The 22,943-nt window shown below is 31.7% G+C and overlaps 2 protein-coding genes across 2 annotated transcripts in view; one reads left to right on the top strand and one right to left on the bottom strand.

Annotated features, from left to right (window-relative positions):
• LOC126881883 (SH2B adapter protein 2) overlaps positions 1-15,993 on the bottom strand; it is a 45,770-nt gene extending 29,777 nt beyond the window's left edge. The window contains exons 1-5 of the mRNA XM_050646531.1: positions 15,545-15,993; positions 15,216-15,474; positions 10,197-10,363; positions 3,778-3,950; positions 3,487-3,662 (exon numbers count right to left, since the gene is read on the bottom strand). Coding sequence (XP_050502488.1) covers positions 3,487-3,662; positions 3,778-3,950; positions 10,197-10,363; positions 15,216-15,474; positions 15,545-15,873 — 1,104 coding nt within the window. The 5' untranslated portion in view covers positions 15,874-15,993. The remainder of the gene's footprint in view (positions 1-3,486; positions 3,663-3,777; positions 3,951-10,196; positions 10,364-15,215; positions 15,475-15,544) is intronic.
• A 2,380-nt stretch (positions 15,994-18,373) lies between these two features.
• LOC126881881 (probable ATP-dependent RNA helicase DDX55 homolog) overlaps positions 18,374-22,943 on the top strand; it is a 30,787-nt gene continuing 26,217 nt past the window's right edge. The window contains exon 1 of the mRNA XM_050646530.1: positions 18,374-18,779. Within this exon, the coding sequence (XP_050502487.1) occupies positions 18,626-18,779 (154 nt within the window). The 5' untranslated portion in view covers positions 18,374-18,625. The remainder of the gene's footprint in view (positions 18,780-22,943) is intronic.

Below are 22,943 nucleotides of genomic sequence, written 5' to 3'. Positions count from 1 at the left end.
TTTTAAAGAAAAAAATAGTACGCCACTGAGATATTTTAAATTAAAAATTATTTTTGAATTCCTCGTTCAATTTCTGACAAAAAATCTATCTTCCCGTTTTTTTTCCCGAAAACATCTTAACGCTTACAAAGTACATATATTCGAAACAAGTTTCTACACATCCATACAGCAACTTTGTCGAATACTTTATAAGCGTTAAGATCTTTTATTTTTTACATGAAAACGAAGCGTCGTATGAAAAAAAGGGAAGATAGATTTTTGTCACACATTAAACGATTAATTCAAAAATGATTTTTAATTTGAAATATCTCAGTGGCGTACTATTTTTTTCTTTAAAAAATGTCAGACCATTATCCGTACGCGCGCCAATGGTGAATATAAAATTCCTAATTGTATGTCAAAAAATGCGCAATAACTATGTCTTAAAACTCACCAAATTTCATTTGCATACCTCATTAGGTTTAAGAGCAATAAATAAATCGTCAGTTTGTAAGAAAAATTTTAACACCCCGTATCTCGGAAACAAAGCATTTGCGGACATATGTTTATAGAGCAAACTGTCAATAAATTTTCATGTAAAATCACCCCTTAAAGTTTATCATACTTATTTACTAACACCCTGTATTATTACTCAATATAAGAGGAAGATAATTAAAAGCCGAATTGAAGATTTTTGGGAAGACACTGAAGATCAGAGTGGTTTTCGTACTGGTTATTCTTGTAGACAATGTGTTCTGTCTCAAACAAACAATAGAAAAACGCTTGAAACACAATATGAAGACACAGATAGTATTTATTGATCTTCAAAAGGCTTATAATAGTGTACCATTAGCCAAGCTGTGGTAGGTGCTAGAAGACAAGCACAAAAGTGACAAAAAAATAAAGGTTACCAAAGGACTTCGCCAAGACTGCTGCATTGCACCTACCGCTCTTTAAGATTTATTTGGAAGGAAATTTAAATATTTGGAAAAGAAAATGTGAACACTATGGGTGTTAAAATTGGAGATCATAAACTGTACAGCTTGCCTTTTACGGATGACCAAGTAATACTTCCAGAATATTAAGATGATACATGTTGCGAAAAATAGACGAAGAATATACTAAGGGGGGTTTATCAATTACTTCATCAAAAACATAGTATGTAGTAGTGATGTAACGAATATTCGTATTCGCATTCGCATTCGCGAATATCCGCATCTTTTTGCATTCGCGTTCGCATTCGCAAAATTTGTGCGAATGTTTTGCGAATATGAATATCAGAGAAAAAATAATTTGAAAATAACGTGAGATTAATAAAATCAAAATCTATTCTCTTTGTCATCTTTTTTTTATTAAAAAAAGGTAACTTAACCTCGTATGATCTAATCAGGCTTCACGTTGTTTTATTATTTGGTATAATGTAATAAAGCTTAAGATTCAGATTGATTTACACTAAATATCAATTAACTTCTCATTATAAATTTAGAAAACATTTCAAAAATAGAAACAAATTTAAAAAAACTGAACATTCGCATTCGCGAATGTCGTTATTAGATATTCGCATTCGTATTCGCGAATGTTCAAAAAACGACATTCGTTACATCACTAGTATGTAGTACTGGGAGGTGAAGGAAGGCACTTAAAACTAAGAGACACACAAATCGAAAATACTGGTAGTAATAAATATCTTGGTGTACGCATTACAAACTATTAATGGTCAGAATACAAAAGAAATGGCTACTAAGAATTGATCAAGATAATTCAGCAATATGTCAACTGAATAGTATACTCTGGAATAACTACATCACTCGAAACATAAAAATTAGGATATACAAAAGTATCATAAAAAGTATTGCTACATAACAGTGTGGAAGGCACTTATGGAATAAAATTATTTCTGCCCTTGTTCCAAAAAATTGTAAAAAACGCTGAAACACGTCGATTTTTAAATAAAAATGTGCACTTTTTAAACATAAACTTAAATGTACAGGGTGATTCATGCAAATCTAGCAGAGTGCATAAGCTTTAGTTTTAATGGAACACCCTGTATATTTTTATATTTTTAAAAGCTGCTTAATAATCGAATTTCAACGAACTATATCATGTAGTGTGTATTATGAATAATACAGGGTGAAATTTGGAAATTATAAAGTATGGAAACCACTTTTGGAATAAAATTGTTTTATGTCCTTATTTTAGAAAATTATAAAAAATACTGGGACACGTCAACTTTTAAATTCAAATAGGCGCTTTAAAAGCGTAAATCTAAATATACAGGGTGATTCACGCAAGTACAGCATAGTCCATGATAACTAGTTTTAAGGGATCACCCTGTATATTTTTATGTTCTTAGAAGCTACTTCACAGTCTCATCTCAAAAAAAGTGTATTATATAAGGGCCATTACGAATAACACAAGGTGAAATTTTGAAATTATTTATAAATTTCGTCAAGACATTAAATAATACAAAACCTAAAAGTTATTTTAGAATACTTAGTTTCGAAAATGTATGTCTTTATTGAGCTAATTTAAAAAATAATACCATTATCTAAAGTATGATAAATTACTAATTTCAAAATTTTATGTAGGTATTATTTAATACCTTGACGAAAATTATACATAATTTTAAAATTTCACCTTGTATTCTTCATAATAGGCCCTACATAATACACTTATTTGTTGCGAGGTTGTTTAGCAGATTCTAAAAACATAAAAATATACAGGGCGTTTCATTAAAATTAAAGATCGTGGACTATGCTAGACTTGTGTGAATCACCCTGTAGATTTAAATTTATGTTTAAACAGTGCATATTTGAATTTAAAAGTTGACATATCCTAGCGTTTTTATAATTTTGTAAAATAAGGGCACAAACAATTTTATTCCTTAAGTGGTTTCCACACACTATAATTTCAAAATTTCACCCTGTATTATTCATAATACATCTTACATGATATGTTTCCTTGAAATCAGGTTGTTAAGCAGCTTTTAAAAATATAAAAATATATAGGGTGTTCCATTAAAAATAAAGCTTATGGACTAGGCTAGGCTTGCGTGAATCACCCTGTACATTCAAATTTAGGTTTAAAAAGCGTATATTTATATTTAAAAATGGACGGGTATTAGCGTTTTTTTAAATTTATAAAACAAGGACAGCAATAATTTTATTCCATACGTGCCTTCCACCCTATATACATATGCATATTGCATTCATCCAAAATAAAAGCAATGGAAATGAATTATTGGCGTAGATGTTGCCAAATTACTAGAAGAGATAGCGTAAGGAATACTGAAATCAGAGAGCGTATGGGCATAGACATTTGACATCCTGGAAACTATAAGTAGAATGCAAAATGCTGAAATGGTATGGCCATGTCGAATTTGGTTTATTTTTTCTGAATGACTATATTACAATAAGAATTATTAGAATAATTCCAGACTGACGCATATTAGACAATATACAAATATGACGCTTAACATATTAATATATAAATAATTTAACTACAAACCTGGAAATTGAAAGTGAGAACAAATTCCCCAGTTCGAGTTTCGCTCTGTCTGACTAGGAATCTTCCATGCCCTGCAGCCCCATCGTGCAACACCTGTTGAGCAGCTTCTGATCTACCTAATGTACCATGGAACCATAACTCCTTTTTTAATGTTTGCCCAATATCGGTTTCCATAGCTGTAAAAATCCAAATAAAATATTAGACTGCTATAATCTATCTGAATAATATTAAATGGTAAATTAGTTATTTTCTTCTTTAAACTTCAGACACCATATAAAAATGATTACTTACTGATGAGTTCTCCTGTATTGGGACAAATCTCAAAGTTGGAACTGGAAGACAACCGATCGCCACCTCTACCTACCATATGTCTTGGAGGTAAATCTGGTGCTTCAGGATGATGATAATCTTTAGTGTGGTCTCCTTGACCTCCTTCACCTCCTGGACCGGAACGCATACAATACCTGAAATAATCAACAATATTCAAATAAAAGCATAATAAACCGCCAGGAGCCAAAATATGCGAAGAATACCGTATGATAAGCATCATGAGTCATCTCCTAAAATTGTTCCTAAAGATAATCCATAAGAAAATTTACAAAGTGTGTGAAAGTCAAATTTCCCCAAACCAATTTGGGTTCAAACCTCATTCAACCTTTACTGGAATCACACCAATATGTGAAAATTATGTGTGGAATGAGACAAATCTGCATTGTCTACTCTGATCTTCAATCTCTACTCTGAAAGATTTTTTATCAAAGCTTTGCACGAAACCGAAAAAGGCATTCTACTAAACCATCTAACCAACATCAGATACACTGACCGGCACAAAAAACGGCCACCCCACAAAATGGGTCATTTTTGAAGTCTCGAATTTCCTAAACCTGTTGTCCGATTTAAATGATTTTTTTTAATATGTTATAGCCTTATTCTTTAACAATATCGCTGTAATAATATTGTTGCCAGACAGGTAAATTATCATTGTATACCAGGTGCACCAATCAAACTGTGTTTTCTTCTCAAAGTTCAGCACACCCTGTGGAATATTCTAGCATTTATAAAATACTGAAATTAAAACCCAACTATAACCTCAGGTTTTCTTAACATTTTGTTTTTTGATTCATTCGCTTAGGGAGCGTTCAAGTATTACGTAACGCGATTTTTGAAGATTTTTGACCACCCCTCCCCCTATGTAACGCACCGTAATGGGTCGTTCAAGTATTACGTAACGCAATTTTTGACCCCCCTCCCCCCAACCTGCTTTACGTAATACTTGAACGGCCCCTTATGTTGGATAATAAAAAAGTTAGGTAATTTAACAACTAGCAATGTTCTTTATCAATACAGGGTGTTTCTAAATAAGTGCGACAAACTTTAAGGAGTAATTCTGCATGCAAAAATAATGACCGTTTGCTTTATAAATATATGTCCGCAAATGCTTCGTTTCCGAGATACGAGATGTTAAATTTTTTCTTACAAACTGACGATTTATTTATTGTTCTAAAAACCGGTTGAGGTATGCAAATAAAATTTGGTAGGTTTTAAGAGGTTGTTATTGGGCATTTTTTAACATACAATAGGGAACTTGCATAAATTTTTAAATATTAAAATGATATTAAAAAACATAAGGTAACATGATCTTAAAACGCTTGCATGCGAAAAAAACAAATATTTTTAACCCCTACGCTAATTACGACGCTTTGAAAATGCTATAAAATTCAAATATCTTAGGAGGCTCTTGAACGTCCTTCTATTGGTCCGACGTCACGGGCCACAGTCAACCGTACTAGCAGTCGGAAACAACGCGATTGGGGTAGGTATCACGGGTATATTACATTTTAATCGTCTTTAATGGAAAATTCCTAGGTATTATTTATGTTCATCTTATATATTGTAATAAGTAGTTCCCCAATCAACTTAGTTTTAAACTGAAATTGATAAAGTTGAGTGCTACTTTGTAAAGAGTTTAAAACGCATAATATGATGGACGCGGGTAAGTCTGACAACTTACCTACCGTTGATGTCTTCATGGTGGCAGCTTTTATAAAAAGTAGTGAAAGCTATTCTATTGGAGAAATGCGAGGTGTCAAGGCAAATAAGTAAGAGTTATTAATAAGCATGTTTAAACCGTTTATAATAATAGTTTGGTACCATTATATTATAGTATACGGTTTACCCCGTGGGTTTGATCTACCTACCTCTAATCGAAGGATTTTGTATATCCTGGAAAAGATTACGGTGTAATTTGCATTATAATAAAGATTATATTTTATTGTAATGTTTATTAGTACCTACTGGAGCCTTTCATTATTGTGTTCAAAGCCTTCTGAGAAAAGATTATGGTGATTAGCAGACGTACCGATAGAACGTGTACATAGCCAACAAAATCCTTCTTTACAAAGTTAATAATACGCATAAATAAGAAAAATCGTTATTGTAATTTTACGTTAATATCTTTATCATCTCAGCTTATACTTACATCGCATCCCTCGGTAGACCGCAAGCTATAGTAGAAACCCGACTGTAGACAGCATACTATAGTAGCACCAATACTTTTTAGTTACTCTTACTTTTATTACTAAAAGTTTTGTTTATTTTTAAGTTACTTGTTTCTTCTTTGTTCTTTAACACAAGAAACGACAAAAGTAATTCCATAAAAAAGAACTTTTTGATACATGTCAACAGAGATAAAATGTTAATATTTTGCCTGTCACAGAAAAAATCATTTTTGCCATAGAGTAAAACAAGATATTTCAACTATATTATTTATCTATGGGCAAACTGCATTAAATGAAATAGCCCACCGAACGGGCAAACGATACGAGTGGCCTATGACGTCAGACCCCAGCTCTCGCTTTTGAAGTTGTTTGAAACGGAAATTTTAGGTGCGGAACTTTGATCAGATGTTGTACGTACACTATTCATTGTTAAGACGTAATATTTTGAATATTTTAAAACATAAATTAACAATTTTATGCAAAAAATTTTTTAGTGTAAGTTCCCTATAAGGAATTTTATATTTACCATTGGCGTGCATGCAGGTAATAATATTACCCGTCATATTACCCGTATGCGTGCCAATGGAGAATATAAAATTCCTAATTGCATGTCAAAAAATATGCAATAACTGTCTCTTAAAACCTACCAAATTTCATTTGCATATCTCAACCGGTTTTAGAGCAATAAATAAATCTTCAGTTAGTAAAAAAAAATCAACATCCCGTATCTCAGAAACGAAGCATTTGCGGACATATGTTTATAAAGCAAACGGTCATTATTTTTTCATGCAGAATTACTCCTTAAAGTTTGTCGCACTTATTTAGAAACACCCTGTATTGATGAAGAATATGACTAGTTGTTAAAGTACCTAACTTTTTTATTATCCAACATAAACGAATGAACAAAAAAACAGAATGTTAAGAAAACCTGAGGCTATAGGTGGGCTTTAATTTCAGTATTTTATAAATGCTAGAATATTCCACAGGGTGTGGTGAACTTAGAGAAAAAAACACAGTTTGATTGGTACACCCGGTATACAATGATAATTTACCTGTCTAGCAACAATATTATTACAGCGATATTGTTAAAGAATAAGGCTATAACATATTAAAAAATCACTTAAATCAAACAACCGGTTTAAGAAATTCGAGGCATCAAAAATGACCCATTTTGTGGGGTGGCCGTTTTTTGTACCGGTCAGTGTATAACACCATAGTATTTGCTGACAACCTAGAAGACCTACAAGTCGTTATGAACAAAATCATGTATTACGGTCAACAATATAAACTCGATATAAACGTAAAGAAGGCAAAGCTGATGATAATTAGCAAGAAAAAGGTAACAGACAGAAAGTTAACTCTATGTCAATCAAACCCCTGTAAAAAGAGTGACACACCACAATTACCTCAGCACCATAATAAATGAAGAATGGACTAATAACCAAGAGATAAGAGTGCATATCTAAAAAGCTAGGATGAAAATAAGAATATCTCTGTCATTTTTATGATGTTGAATCGTGGTCCTTGTACAAAGATCTATACAGAAGATAGGAAGCATTTGAGATGTGGCTATATCAGAGAATACTAAGATCCCGACTGACTAAGTGACAAATGAAGAGGTTTTCAGAAGAATGAAGAAGAACCTAGAGGTAATGACGGTCATCAAATATCGAAAGTTACAATACTTCGGACACATTATTTGAATGATTAATTATTTATATGGGAAATAAGCCACAATTAAAATGAAAAAAATAATTTTATTAACGTTTCGACGCCCAAATCGGGTGCCGTTGTCAAAATACAAAATATTACTAAAATAAACTAAAGTGTTGTTGCTAAGCAAAAAAAAATTCTTCTAATAATTTATTTAATCTCACTCATTTATATTGGCAATTCAGACATATATTATACATTTTAAAGTAGAAGACTTTAAAATGATATTGCCAATATTTTATGAGTTGCGTTCCTGGGACGACTTACTGAAAGATAGTTCATTCGATTACATGAAATTAACCCCAACTCAAGAATATCCGTCATAAAAAATTATAGCATGTGATATGTCTTTAAAAAGACAACCAAATGTAACGACAGTAAAATTCTCGCGTTAGAGACTTCATAGTAAATCACAAGGGAAAACCAGGAAAAACCTGTGATACTATCCCGACATCGTAAGTATTTGGTCTTACATTAATTTACTCTCAAAAAGTAATACCAAATTCTGACTTGTAACATGTTTAAATTATAAATATTATTAATAATACTAGATATATAAGTAATACTAAAATATAAAATATGTACTAGCTCGATATTATTGACTTACTAATCTTGGTATTTTCTTTCTATTGACTTCCTCTTTCAGTATGGGTAACCACATCCTACTGCATTCTACCGAGGAATTTGCGACACAATTGGTTTCATTTAGCATAATTAGAGCCGCTTCTTTGATTTTTCTCTTTTTACTATCTGATTCTTTCAGGACTATACTTGAATCTCTCCACTGAACTCTATGTTCATTATCCCATGCGTGTTGACATATTTGAGATCTCTCAAATTCTCTATTTTTAATATAAGATTGATGTTCACTTATTCTAACGTCTAATGGTCTTGATGTCTCACCTAAATAAAATTGTTCGCATTCACAAGGTATTTTATAAATGCAATTTTTTGTTCTTTCTTGATCATTGTTAGGTTTAGTTTTAGATAGAATAGATCTCAATGTGTTTGTTGTTTTGAATGTTGTTGAAATGTTGAATTTATTTCCTATTGTTTTAAGTTTCTCGGATAGTCCTTTTATATATGGTATTGATATTTTCCTCGTATTATTTCTGGTGAATGTTGTAGGATCCCGTTCTAAGTTGTTCTGTTCCATTCGATCCAATCTTGACAATTCCTTATTTATAAACGATAAAGGATAATCATTTTTTAATAAAACAGATGTTAACAATTGTTTTTCTGCTAAAAAGGAATTTTCGTTAGAACAAGTAATTTTGGCTCTATCATATAAGGATTTAATGATTCCCTTTTTAACGTTGATGTTGTGATTTGACTTGTAATTGAGATATCTGTTGGTGTGTGTTGGTTTTCTATACACTTGAGTCTCATATCCAATATCCTTCTTTGAGATCAAAACATCGAGGAAAGGTAGGCTGTTATTGTATTCCTTTTCCATTGTAAATTTTATTGTCTCTTCTTGATCGTTTATAATATTCAGGAATGTATCCAACAATTCTGATCCATGAGGCCATATGAAAGAATCAGATAGTAAAAAGAGAAAAATCAAAGAAGCGGCTCTAATTATGCTAAATGAAACCAATTGTGTCGCAAATTCCTCGGTAGAATGCAGTAGGATGTGGTTACCCATACTGAAAGAGGAAGTCAATAGAAAGAAAATACCAAGATTAGTAAGTCAATAATATCGAGCTAGTACATATTTTATATTTTAGTATTACTTATATATCTAGTATTATTAATAATATTTATAATTTAAACATGTTACAAGTCAGAATTTGGTATTATTTTTTGAGAGTAAATTAATGTAAGACCAAATACTTACGATGTCGGGATAGTATCACAGGTTTTTCCTGGTTTTCCCTTGTGATTTACTATGAAGTCTCTAACGCGAGAATTTTACTGTCGTTGCATTTGGTTGTCTTTTTAAAGACATATCACATGCTATAATTTTTTATGACGGATATTCTTGAGTTGGGGTTAATTTCATGTAATCGAATGAACTATCTTTCAGTAAGTCGTCCCAGGAACGCAACTCATAAAATATTGGCAATATCATTTTAAAGTCTTCTACTTTAAAATGTATAATATATGTCTGAATTGCCAATATAAATGAGTGAGATTAAATAAATTATTAGAAGAATTTTTTTTTTGCTTAGCAACAACACTTTAGTTTATTTTAGTAATATTTTGTATTTTGACAACGGCACCCGATTTGGGCGTCGAAACGTTAATAAAATTATTTTTTTCATTTTAATTGTGGCTTATTTCCCATATAAATAATTAATCATAAAAATGCCACAAGGAAATAGCTTCAGAACAACATTATTTGAAATAATGGATCCAGATGTGCCCTCCTACAAGCCATCTTATAAGGAAAAATATTTGGAAAGCGAGGAATAAGATTATCATTTTCTGCAATGCTGCAGTTAGGATAAAAATTGATAAGTTAAAAATGATGATCGAAAAATAAAAAACATTTACCTGATTGTAGCTAGCCAAGATCTCATATCATCAGTATCTAGAGCTTCTATCACAAATTCCATGTTGTTGCTAGCTTTCAATACAAATGTGTTTTCGTGATCTGGCATTTCCAGAGCTGTTGTTTCTCTAGCTTCAGTTATCAGAGCACAAAATACACCACTACGAGGCTAAAAAATGAAAACTCATGTTTTAAAATCCAAGGAGTAACCCAAATTTGGAGGAAAACATACATAAAATTTTACACAAGAAACCATAATATAGTCGTAATTTACTTGCAATTATTACAATTTGAACCAACCTGCTTTAACCATTTCAGTGCAGTGTTAAATAGTAGTCAACTATTCTAAATGGGAAATAAGCCACAATTTAACCAAAAAAAAAGAATGATTTTATTAACGTTTAGACGCCCAAGAAATTCATTGTAGTACTCCCCTAAACTTGTACCAGAGTACCTTGCACTCTGGACACAGATCGGGTTTTATTAAATAGATATTATTATTAAACAGTTATACAAGAACATTCAAAAGTCATCTCTTTAAAGTTAATGATGACATTGTCAAGTAGTAATGTTTACATATTCATCATCATCAGTAGCTCGACAACCCTTTTTGGGTCCTGGCTTGTTCTAGGATTTTCCGCCATTCTGTTCTGTTCCTTGCTTTGTTCTTCCAGTGGGTAATCTCAAGTGTTTTCAGATCTTGTTCCACTTGTTCCATGTATCTAAGTTTGGGTCTTCCCTTTGACCTTCTCCCTACTGGTGTTTGCCTCATTATATGTTTTGGTGTTTCGGTCTCCAACATCCGTTCAACATGGCCCATCCAGCGCAGACGTCCGAACTTTACATATCCATACTAGTGAGAATTTTACTACACGTAATTTGCTGTGTAAAGACAGAAAAATTAGGGATAGCCATAAAATATTTGCAAATCATGTACCGATGGCCTTAAAAGGAATCTTGAATAGAAATTCCCCCAAAAATGGTAATTATGTAATAGAGATAAATTTGAAAAAAAACCTATACAGAAGTAAAAACTTCAAATTGTATTTTGGTATAAAATCGTTTATTTAAAAACTATCTAAAAGTCATCCACATGGATTGCAAAACGTTTTCGTTCTGAACAGAACATCTTCAGTGCCTGGAATGAAGTATTTCCACGTTAGATTAAGGCAAAAAGGTTAAAATTGTGACTGTTAATGAGAAAAATATGTGGAGAATACTTACATTCCGCAAAGTAGTTGTAACTAGGACACCAATGAAGGTGGTAACTTCATAATATATGGCTTACATTATAACTTTTGATAAAATATTGTGACTACAAGTCGATGTTACAAGATTAAATTATGTATGTGCCTAAAGAGCAACATGCTTCCCTGCTCGAAAAAACTAGGTACTTGCCATTTGAATTAGCACAGACCAACTGATGTAAAATGAAAAGGAATGACAAAGAGTGACATGACAAGACAAGGTAAAGTCAGTTTTTGGTTACGAACTTCAAAAAGTGTAGTTTTAATTTTTGGATTTTAATTAAAATGTAAAGGTAGGTAATAGCTGATTGAAAATATAATTAAAACTGTTTAAAAAATATGTTGAGAATCTATTGTAAAGTCTAAAATAGCAACCCTCTAATCCTGAAAAAACTTTGGAAATAAGATTGGTATATTTCACGGTTAGAAGCGTGACGTCATCGATTGTAAAATTTAAAGGTGAAAGTTTAATTTGGTTAGGTTTGGAAAAATGAAAAAGTTAACAGACTTTTTTCATTTTTCCACCTACATATCAGGCAACCCACAATACTCAGCTATTTTAATTTAATTTCATATTAGTTCTTTTACATCATTCTTAATTCTGGTTAACATCTCTGTCATTTAAGATTATAAACTTGCACTAAAATTACATCAAACTTAGTTCAGTTTGTTCACTCCCCTACCATATACCACATCAAACTCATAGTTCACTATCTCAGATACTCAGTCATCCTAGATTCTCCATTACATATTGACACTAACACATAATTTATCCTATATTAGTTCTTAGATATCATTCCATTATTCACCCACACATTAAACACTGCTGCTGGAAGCCTTCATGGTATTTTTCCTTGAATGATTTTATTCCATCCTAAACAACATAAAGTGTAATTAGATTTTGCTGTCACATATTTTATTTTCCTTTTCGTTACTAATTCATTACTATTTTATTAATTCCATTGTTTACAATTATTTCTTTAATATTGTCATCTACTCTTGATCTGTATTCTTTTAGTTATTTTAACTTTAATTTTTCCACAATTTCCTTTACAATTTTAACAGACAGAATCATCATTACAACAATATACAGCCAAATTTAAACATTCCTCACCATGTTAGGCAACCAACAGTACATATATCTATAACATTTAAAATTAAAATCTGCTTTATTTACCATCCAATCTCTCCACTTCAGGTCATTTATTGTTTACATATAGTATTTATCTCATTCTATTATACCAAATTAAACTTTCGTCTTTAAATTTTACAATCGATGATGTCACGCTTCTAACCGTGAAATATACCAATCTTATTTCCAACAAACCTAGTTTTTTCTGGATTAGAGAGTTGCTATTTTAGACTTTACAATAGATTCTCAACATATTTTTTAAACAGTTTTAATTATATTTTCAATCAGCTATTACCTACCTTTACATTTTAATTAAAATCCAAAAATTAAAACTACACTTTTTGAAGTTCGTAACCAAAAACTGACTTTACCTTGTCTTGTCATGTCACTCTTTGTCATTCCTTTTCATTTTACATCAGTTGGTCTGTGCTAATTCAAATGGCAAGTACCTAGTTTTTTCGAGCAGGGAAGCATGTTGCTCTTTAGGCACATACATAATTTAATCTTGTAACATCGACTTGTAGTCACAATATTTTATCAAAAGTTATAATGTAAGCCATATATTATGAAGTTACCACCTTCATTGGTGTGCTAGTTACAACTACTTTGCGGAATGTAAGTATTCTCCACATATTTTTCTCATTAACAGTCACAATTTTAACCTTTTTGCCTTAATCTAACGTGGAAATACTTCATTCCAGGCACTGAAGATGTTCTGTTCAGAACGAAAACGCTTTGCAATCCATGTGCATGACTTTTAGATAGTTTTTAAATAAACGATTTTATACCAAAATACAATTTGAAGTTTTTACTTCTGTATAGGTTTTTTTAAACTATGGTATACAGCCAACTATTGGGATTTTCCCATTGATTTTATTTTAGATAAATTTGACTTCCAATGGAAGTAGCAAATTGTTAAAATAAATAGCGTTAAAAAAAGAAATTGTTGTAGATTATGGGTACTATTAGAAATTATATTGACAGTTGAAAGGTAAAAGGTTGTAACCCACAAATCAACTTTTTTCAGTAGAAAAACGTTCCATTTAAGTAATTTTATGAGGAATTAACCTAATATTTTTTTCTTTAAGTTGTAGATCAATAATTCATCTTTAAGTAATGAAAAAAATTGTTAGGTTAATTCCTCATGAATTTACTTAAATGGAGCGTTTTTCTACTTCCTGAAAAAAGTTGATTTGTGGGTTACAACCTTTTACCTTTCAATCATCAATATGTAATAATTCTCAACAGAATCACAAGTAATGATACCTGTAATAATTGTTTATTGTAAACTATCCACTAAATTTTAACAATTGGGGATGGTCTGAAGATTATTATAATACATTTATTTTTTAAAACTGCCTTATCACAGTTCTTGTGTCGTTATTGATTGTTTACTTATGTGGAGAAATAGTGCAGGGACATTCTTTTGTTTTCCTACATCCAAAAATAATTTGGAGCAAAGAAAAAAAGAACAAACTATAACTGAATATATGGTTATGCATCACAGTGTTGCCCTATTTTTTTGTATAATTTATAAGAATCTTTAAAATATAAAATAGGAATCTTTAAAATATAAAGATAGACTTTTACAAAATTATATTTTTTTAATGAACTGTTTTAAATGGGAAATAAGCCACAATTTTACCAAAAAAATGAATTTATTTAATTATAATTTTATTATATTTAGTGAAACGTTAATAAATGCATTTTTTTGGTAAAATTGTGGCTTATTTCCCATTTAAAATAGTTCATTATAAAAATGCCACAAGGAAATAACTTCAGAACAACATTATATTTTTTGTTATGAGAAGCTACAATTTTTTAATTCATATAAAACAGCATTCATAAATTATTTTGTTTTACTTTAAATGCAGTTAAGTAAATATTGCAAATTATTTTTGGCAATTCACCTTTAATACATTAGAGGATGTATTTGACATTGGATGTGAGAGTATAAAATAATTGACGATATGACAATATCGATATATCAATCTTCCACAATTGGTTAGAAAAACGAAATTCCCGATGAGTATTACGAAATCCTAGAAGAAATCCCCTTAATATATCGCAGATAACTTAAGCTGCATCCCTATATGCTGAATCCAAGAGCCGTTCCTTAGTATGGCAGCTTTGCGTCCTCGTTGATTGGTTTGGGCAAGTTTACTACAACTTTTCTTCTCCTTCATTTCTATAGCTTCTGTGCTAAAACAACAACACCACCTTCTAAAGCCCCTGCTTCACTAGCGATTTTGCTTCCTGCCTACATCATCATTCTAATATCCACACACCAGTTTACTCACATTGTCCCTACACTCCTGAAAAGGAGTTTCCAGTACCCTGAAGAGGCTTAAGCCTAAACGCAGAATAAATAATGTTTCGTGCGTTCGTTCGACAATATTGACATATGTTAAGCATAGTTAATGCTCCCAGTGAATATAAGTTATCAAGGCAATGAAATTTAAAAGAATCATTGATACATATTCTTATTCTATGTGCCTTCTCACACGGGTAATGAGACAATATTCTTTAATATTCTTATTATTGTGTGCAGATCTTAATAATGGGAAATAAGATTGAATGCATACATTAAAATCTGTATTAAGGTATTCATGGTATCTCTGTTAAAAGCAGTATTTGCCTACCTTTTGATTTTTTGGTGGGGAATAAAACTCCAGCATGTAACCTCCTGTTGCTTTAACCAACTGTAGTCGGCACTTTTCCCATTTAGGAGGACCACCTGGCTGATCTAGACTTTCTGGTGTAGAATAATTGACAATACCTTCTTTTCTACACTCAACAACAATTTTGGCAAGTTTTGTTTTACTATGGGTCATATCTACATCATCAGAGTGTTGCTTGTGAAACAGATCTTTACTTTTACGAAGTACCTTAAAACTGAGTCTGAAAGCGAAAAAATATGTGTTACAATTCTGAGCAATTACATCAGGCTGATTTACAAATGTCATTTTACCTTCGAAAAAACGGCTTATGTTGCATTTTCGGTGAGCCATCCTCATTCTCCAGTATATCCTCCTCAGTTCTTGTACCAACACCATTTGATAATTTTGTATTGTGTAGTCTCCTCTTGTTAAAATCCATTTCAAACTGATCTTTAAAGGCTTCTATGTATTTTCTCAAAAACTCTTTGTGAGTAATCGTAGATTTTGCACTTTCGGAAAGATTCATGTTTATGTACTGAATACAACTTTTGGAAAAATCTTGAGCCGCGGCTTGTGCGTGTCGTTCGCAAAAATTGATCCACGCAGTGTCTGTTGTTGAAGATTCTAGCGCCGCAGCCATTGTTTATTTTATCTGTATTAATATCAATGAATTACACCATTTTATTTCACCTATTTTATTCCAAAATATTATTGTTTTGATTTGAGATTTTTTGCACTTGACGCCATAACGATTTTGACAGCCTTGTACAACTGTCATAATGACAGATGACAGTGTCATTGTCATAAATACAGAGCTTCGCTGGTGTCGCTCCTGGCGGATTACTAATCAACTTTCACTGGTAATTTTTAAATTTATTATTTAATTGTTATCGCTTAATATTTACAACGCAAAAAAGTAATTAAATTATAATCGATTTTTTTAAGATTTTGCTAATCATTTTGACGTTCTATTGATAAAATATGAATTTCTTACTTCGGATACTTTCACAATTATCGTGTAGATGGCAGTAAGATTAATGTATTAATTTAGAATTAGATATTACGGAACATTAAAAAAACTTAAATTCAGTATTTAAAACGTATTATATATTTAAGGTAAAAATATATAACACAGCTTTGACAAACTAATACTTTATATAATTAATGTTTTTAATTTTAATTTTAAATTAATCACTTTGACATTTATGTCAAATTTCCAGTAATCGTTTACAGACTTGTCACTACTGGCGCTCGCGAATTTGTATCTCTTCTACGTACGAGCTCACGCTGTGAGCTCGTACGTAGAGGGGATATTTACAAATTCGCGAGCGCCAGTAGTGACAAGTCTGTAAACCTTTACCGGAAATTTGACATAAATGTCAAAGTGATTAATTTAAAATTAAAATTAAAAACATTAATTAAAAAAAATATTAGTTGGTCAAAGCTGTGGTAAATATTTTTAACTTAAATATACTTACGTTTTAAATACTGAATTTAAGTTTTTTTAATGTTCCGTAATATGTAATTATAAATCAATCTACCAATCTTAGCGCCATCTACACGATAATTGTGAAAGTATCCGAAGTAAGAAATTCATATTTTATCAATAGAACGTCAAAATGATTAGCAAAATCTTAAAAAAATCGATTACAATTTGATTAATTTTTTGCGTTGTAAATATTAAGCGATAACAATTAAATAATAAATTTAAAAATTACCAGTGAAAGTTGAATTAGTAACCGCTAGGAGCGACACCAGCGAAGCTCAGAGCGTATAGACCAAGGTTAATAGATTGGGCGTGTGTCTAGACTGGTATGGACAGAGTTGCCAGATTGGGGTATTTCCCCCCATTTTTGGGGTAATTTGAAAGCTTCTGGGGGAATTTTTTTAAGCTGTAATGGCTGGGGGATTTTTTGGGGGTAAAAAAAATTGTGGGGGATTTTAGGGGGTCATGGTCAATTAAATTTGTGAATGTACATAGAACATTAGAATAGAACTGCATAATATTATTGTACTCTCATAATCGAAGATTATGGAACCTATGAATTATTTTAGCGCCCTCTGTTGATAAATACATTTTGGTTCACTGTTCTCTATACATTTGACTACTAAAATTCAAAAATCATGGATTGGTCTACCTCTACGTTTTACATGCATGGCATGGCTAATAAGATATAAAATGAAATGATGGTGTAAAATGTACATATAAATGAAAATAGAAATTTTCTTTTTTAGAAATAAGCACCCTGCTCGCTCATCATGTGTAAATCATAGAACAGTTAAAGTCTGTCCGCTAAACTCATACAGAACTGGCTAGTCATTTTAGTAGGTCATTTTTTTTTTGTTTTTGCCAGTTGTGTCTGAGTTTAGCGAACCGACTTATTAACCATGCCATGCATGTAAAACACTTTAAATTATTTCCGAGGGTTCATAATTAAATATATTAACTGAAAACTTTATAAAAAGACTAAGTTTTCACTCTAATGGCATATAACATATCCCACCAGAATGAAAACAATGGGAACCTTCTCTGGTTACACCTCCGAGGCTTCTACAATTTGCAAGCCATACGCATTGAAATTGAGAATGGTTATTCATTTTTGAAAAATTTATGTTTTTTGTAATTAACCATTCAATTCCTGTTTTTGAGCTTTATAATGTAATGTATCAAGCTGCTATGGTGTGAAGCATTGTCCATATAATATAATTATTCCTACTTTAATAACTACTCTTCAAACCAGTGTAGGAAGGTATCTTTATTCAGTAGCTGATTATGGTAATCAGCTAGTTTGATATCAAATAATGTTAACAATATTATTGTTATTAATCAAATTATAAAAATCAAAACAATAACAACAATCACCAAACAATCCCTTCCCTGAGTGACCCTGAGGCCTGAAATGACATTGACAATTGACATTTGAATTTTGAATTCTACGAACTGCGCATGCGCATCAATCAGAAACCAGTGGTGGCGGCAAAAATTTAAATTTGGGGTATTTGAGCTTCAATTTGGGGGAATTTCAGTTTAAAAGTGGGGGATTTAGAAAATCAAATCTGGCAACTCTGGGTATGGACCACGGACCAGTCGACCAGTATCACCGAGCAACCCAGTATGTATGGACCATGGACTGGGTACATCTTTCTTTATCACAGAAACAATTTCAGTTAGATTTCCACTTCGGAAATCGTTCTTTATATTCCACAAGAAAATGGCTTTAAACATGCTTTAAATATTTAAATACATACTCGCATACAAACTTGTAATCATCATGAAGGAAACCGTTGAAAAGAAGAAGCACATAATTAAAGTAGAAGACAGAAGACGATTTTAACCTCTTTAAATTGTGGTTATGTTGATTTATTTATAAAGAAATAAATTTATTTTAAATATGTTAAAGAATTGGAATGATTTAGATGTAGAACTTCACTCAGAGGTAAAATGTGGAATTGAATCACTAAAGTTTCCTACTATGACACCAGTGCAAGCGTACACTATACCTCAGCTTTTAAAGAAGAAAGATGTTGCAGCTGAAGCAGTTACTGGTAATTTTTGCAAATAATAACTATTTAATAGCATATACTTATAATTTTTATGGCTTTTTAAATAATTAAATGTATATTGAATAAAACTGGTGATACACAGCATCCTTGCCTTAGTCCTTTAGTGATAGGTCTGGATCCCGCATATGAAAAAAAAGTTGATTAATAGCAAGCTGAAAATTTGTTAATAGCTTAAGGGTGTCTAGTCGGATAAACTTTGATATATGGGAACACTGTAACAGGGGCAGTTTTAATTGTGGAACAGGTTAAAAATTTGGAACGGTCAGACCACAAAAACGGCACATTTATTTTGTCCGACAGAACAGACTTAAACTCTCTGAACAGAGATAAACTCTCATGCAAAAATCAGACTGCTATTTATCACCTGTCATAATTCCTGTCATTTGACATATTCTACATGTTCCACTCATTAAAACGCCCATTTGGTGATAAATAGCAGTCTGATTTTTGCATGAGAGTTTAATCTCTGTTTGGAGAGTTTAATTCTGTCAGACAAAATACATGTGCCGTTTTTGTGGTCTGACCAATCCAAATTTTTAACCTGTCCCACAATTAAAACTTCCCCTATTCCAGTGTTCCCATATATCAAAGTTTGTCCGACTAGACACCGTTAAGCTATTAACAAATTTTTAGTGTGCTATTAATCAACTTTTTTTTCATACGTGGGATCCAGTCCTATGACCAGGAAACCTTTTGATATTCCATTTCCAATTTTAATTTTGGATGTCGAGTTTCAATAAAGTTCTTTCAGTGCCTGTATGATAGATACATTTATATTGGTTTTTTCTAGTACTTCCCATCATCTATAATTGGGTACTGTGTCATATGCCTTCCTTAAATCTACCACAAGTAAATACAACTCTTGGGCTCTTGACAGCCTTTTTTTCTATTACTTGGGTTAAAGTACAGTAAATTACAGTAAATGTTCTCTATTGTGGATCTACCTGCCCTAAAGCCACTTTGTTCCTCTGATTTGTATGGATGCTACTCTTCACATTTGAGGTCTTTTAATATTCATCCATGCAGTCGACTGCTAGTTACGGTAATTCCTCTGTAGTTATTTGGCTCTTGTTTTTCTACCTTTTTTTATGTATAGATGTTATCTATCCTTTCCATATCTTTGGTATTGGTTCTTCAGTTAAAAATCTGTTAAATAATATTGTCATTATTTTTGCTAATTTGTCAGTTTTTTAATACTTCTGCAGATATTCCTTCCGGCCCTGGGGCACAGCCGCTTTTTCAAAAGGTTATTGCTTTTCTGGTCTGTTCTTTGTTTATATTGATTGGCTGTCCTGTGACCTCAATTAATGTCTATTCGGTAGACTTACACCGGTCATGGATTAAGAAAGAAATGAACGAATTTACTGGTCCGCTGTAGTTTAACTATTTACACATGGGCGCAGTAATTTTTTATTTGAGGAGGTTCTTATATAAATCAAATAATTTTAAATTTTAGGTGTTTGTATAGCCTCAGAAGCCTAAACGACATAATTTCGTGATTCTTTATAACAGTTCATTATCCGTAGCCAAAAATCAATATACCTAATATTAATGGTTGCATGAATATCAATATAATAAAAATAAAACAAATTATAACTTATAAAAGGTAGAAGGCTAAACGTTGCTGTATTGTTGATGTTTTAATTTAATCTCTAAAATGGTTTTCTATAAAGTCACAATCAATTTAAGTGATATATTGACGTTGGATGTTTTTAAATTAAAGTCAATTGACGCGTGTAAAAAGCGTTTATTGTAAACTAATTTGAGCTTGTTTTATTCTTTTATCAGATCGCATGTTTTCTATGTTAGTCATGTATATTTTATAGTTTATATGTATAATGGGGTATTTTTCCCGTAAATAAAAATTATTAAAAACAATATTATAATATTACGTATGTACCTACAATATCTACAAATAGTTTCGATTTCAAACAAATCACGCCTTGAAAAGGATCCGGAAATCCTACAGCAGGGCATTATGTAAACATCAAATATTTAAGTAAAATGCTAAATATTATTAAGTCAATATACGTACCAATTTTTTTTACTAAAATGATTTAGTCGTTATTGTTCACACTATCATCGCCATCGCTGTCATCATCATCGCTGTCGTCACCGTTAATTGTTATTATGATTGGGCTTATTTCGTTAATTTTATTTTCACGAATCCACCAATCCTCAATTAATTTTTCGCACTTGTATATACAGTTCCGCCATACTTCTGGAGTTGCAATTGAAAGTGCTTCTCGCCAAGTTTCCCAAACCGCTTCGTCTGTATACCCATTAGGCCCAATATGGTTTCGTAATATTATTTTGCTATTCCCCATATATATTCGATGGGATTAAACTGGCAGTGGTATGGTGGAAGACGTAAAACTTGATGCCCGTAACTTTCAGTAACCTGATCCACCACAAAGATTTTTGGTTTTGCATGTTCTTTTGCCAAACGTAACAACTCAGACTTTAATATATGCTGTGGAATAGATATGCGTTCATTTGTTAGCCATTCTTTAATCTTATCTACATTCCACGAATTTGTTGGACTTTTGTTTAGTATTTCTGAATGATAAGGCGCATTGTCTAAAATAATTACGCTGGGCTCACTTAATCCGGGAAGAAGTTTTTCACGCAACCATTTCACAAACATTTCCGTGTTCATATTGTCACGATAGTCACTGTTTTTTGATGTAGACGAAAATATTAAATCAGCACCTTCTATAAAGCCTGTCTTCCCTCCCGCGTGCAGAATTATATGTCGCTTCCCTTCTCCACTAGCATGCTTGATCGATTTTATGTTGTCATCTTGCCATATTCTCTTGGTAGCACCCTTAGAAAATATCCATGTTTCGTCTAAATATACAAAAGTTGACCCTTCTTCTTTAAATATGTTATATTTATTTTCTCAGAAACTCAATTCTCTTGTGTACAACAGAACTTCTTTCACAAAGCGCTTTTCTGTTATCCTCTTTTTTAAATCTGAATCCTATGTTATGTAGGACTTGCCATAAACTTGTTCTGCCGATGTCACCAAATTTCCTCTCTTTTAACTTAAGTAAAATTGTACCTAAAGTCACATGTTCCTTATTTGCACGCATTTGATATATGATATTACGAATTTGAAATTTTCGTCCTTCTAACATATTGTTCGTTTTTAATAACAGGCGAGTATGGTGGTGATCGTTTTCCGGCACTTCACTATTCTCGTTTTTAATTGTAGATCTTAATTTTGATTCGCTAATTTCTAAAGCATCGCACACGCGTTGTTGTACAGACGTTACCGATTTTAAAGGACCACCATTGTTTTTTTCCGCAATAAAGTACTTATGTAGGTTACAAATTAGAGTATCTACATCTAAAACACGTCTTGGCATTTTCGGTTAAACAGCACGAACAGATTCTCACAAAATTAACAATATAAGGCGTTACCAATTCGACAGAATAAATTCAACTGGAAGATAACAAATGTCCTTATAGTTTCTTATAGCATTCCTGATTTGTTTGTCGACCCATTTAGTTAAATTACCTATTAAAATTGCATTAGTTTGTCATACTTTCTCTAATTTGGTTTTGCACCTATTTGGGTAATTAAGTACTTTCACTTGAATAATTAAAATGCCAAGACAGTACCGTAATTAAAATACCTAGGTCAAAAAATGAGCTTTATTTTGATACTATACAGTATGGTGCAAATGAAAGGAATAAATTCGTTATTTCGTAAACCGGCGACTTTAAGGAAAAATCCTGAAACAGGTCGATTTTTATTTTTAAATTATGATATTTTGCCATAAATGTCATACTAGTAACGTCATCCATATGGGCGTGATGAAGTAATCGATGATTTTTTTAAATGAGAATAGGGGTCGTGTGCTAGCTCATTTGGATCATTCAATTCTCTATTTATTAATATAAACATTTACATAATTGTTTATACAGGGCGCCCAAAAAATTTTTTTAATTTAAATTATTTGACAAAAAAAGAAGAATCTATATAATTTATTTAATTTAAAATACATTTTATTGCTGTTAGAAATCAGTAAAAAAATGTTTATATCACAAATAAACATTGTTTTTCGCTTAAATTAAATGTTCAAACTTCCTAAGAAACAGGTGGCTGGCGGGAGCTGGCTTGAACATTGAATTTAATCG

This window comes from Diabrotica virgifera, chromosome 3 (genome assembly GCF_917563875.1).
Source record: "Diabrotica virgifera virgifera chromosome 3, PGI_DIABVI_V3a".
NCBI classification, from domain to species: Eukaryota; Metazoa; Arthropoda; class Insecta; order Coleoptera; family Chrysomelidae; genus Diabrotica; species Diabrotica virgifera.
The sequence above is the reverse complement of the archived record's forward strand: the minus strand, read 5'-3'. Positions and strand labels throughout refer to the sequence as shown.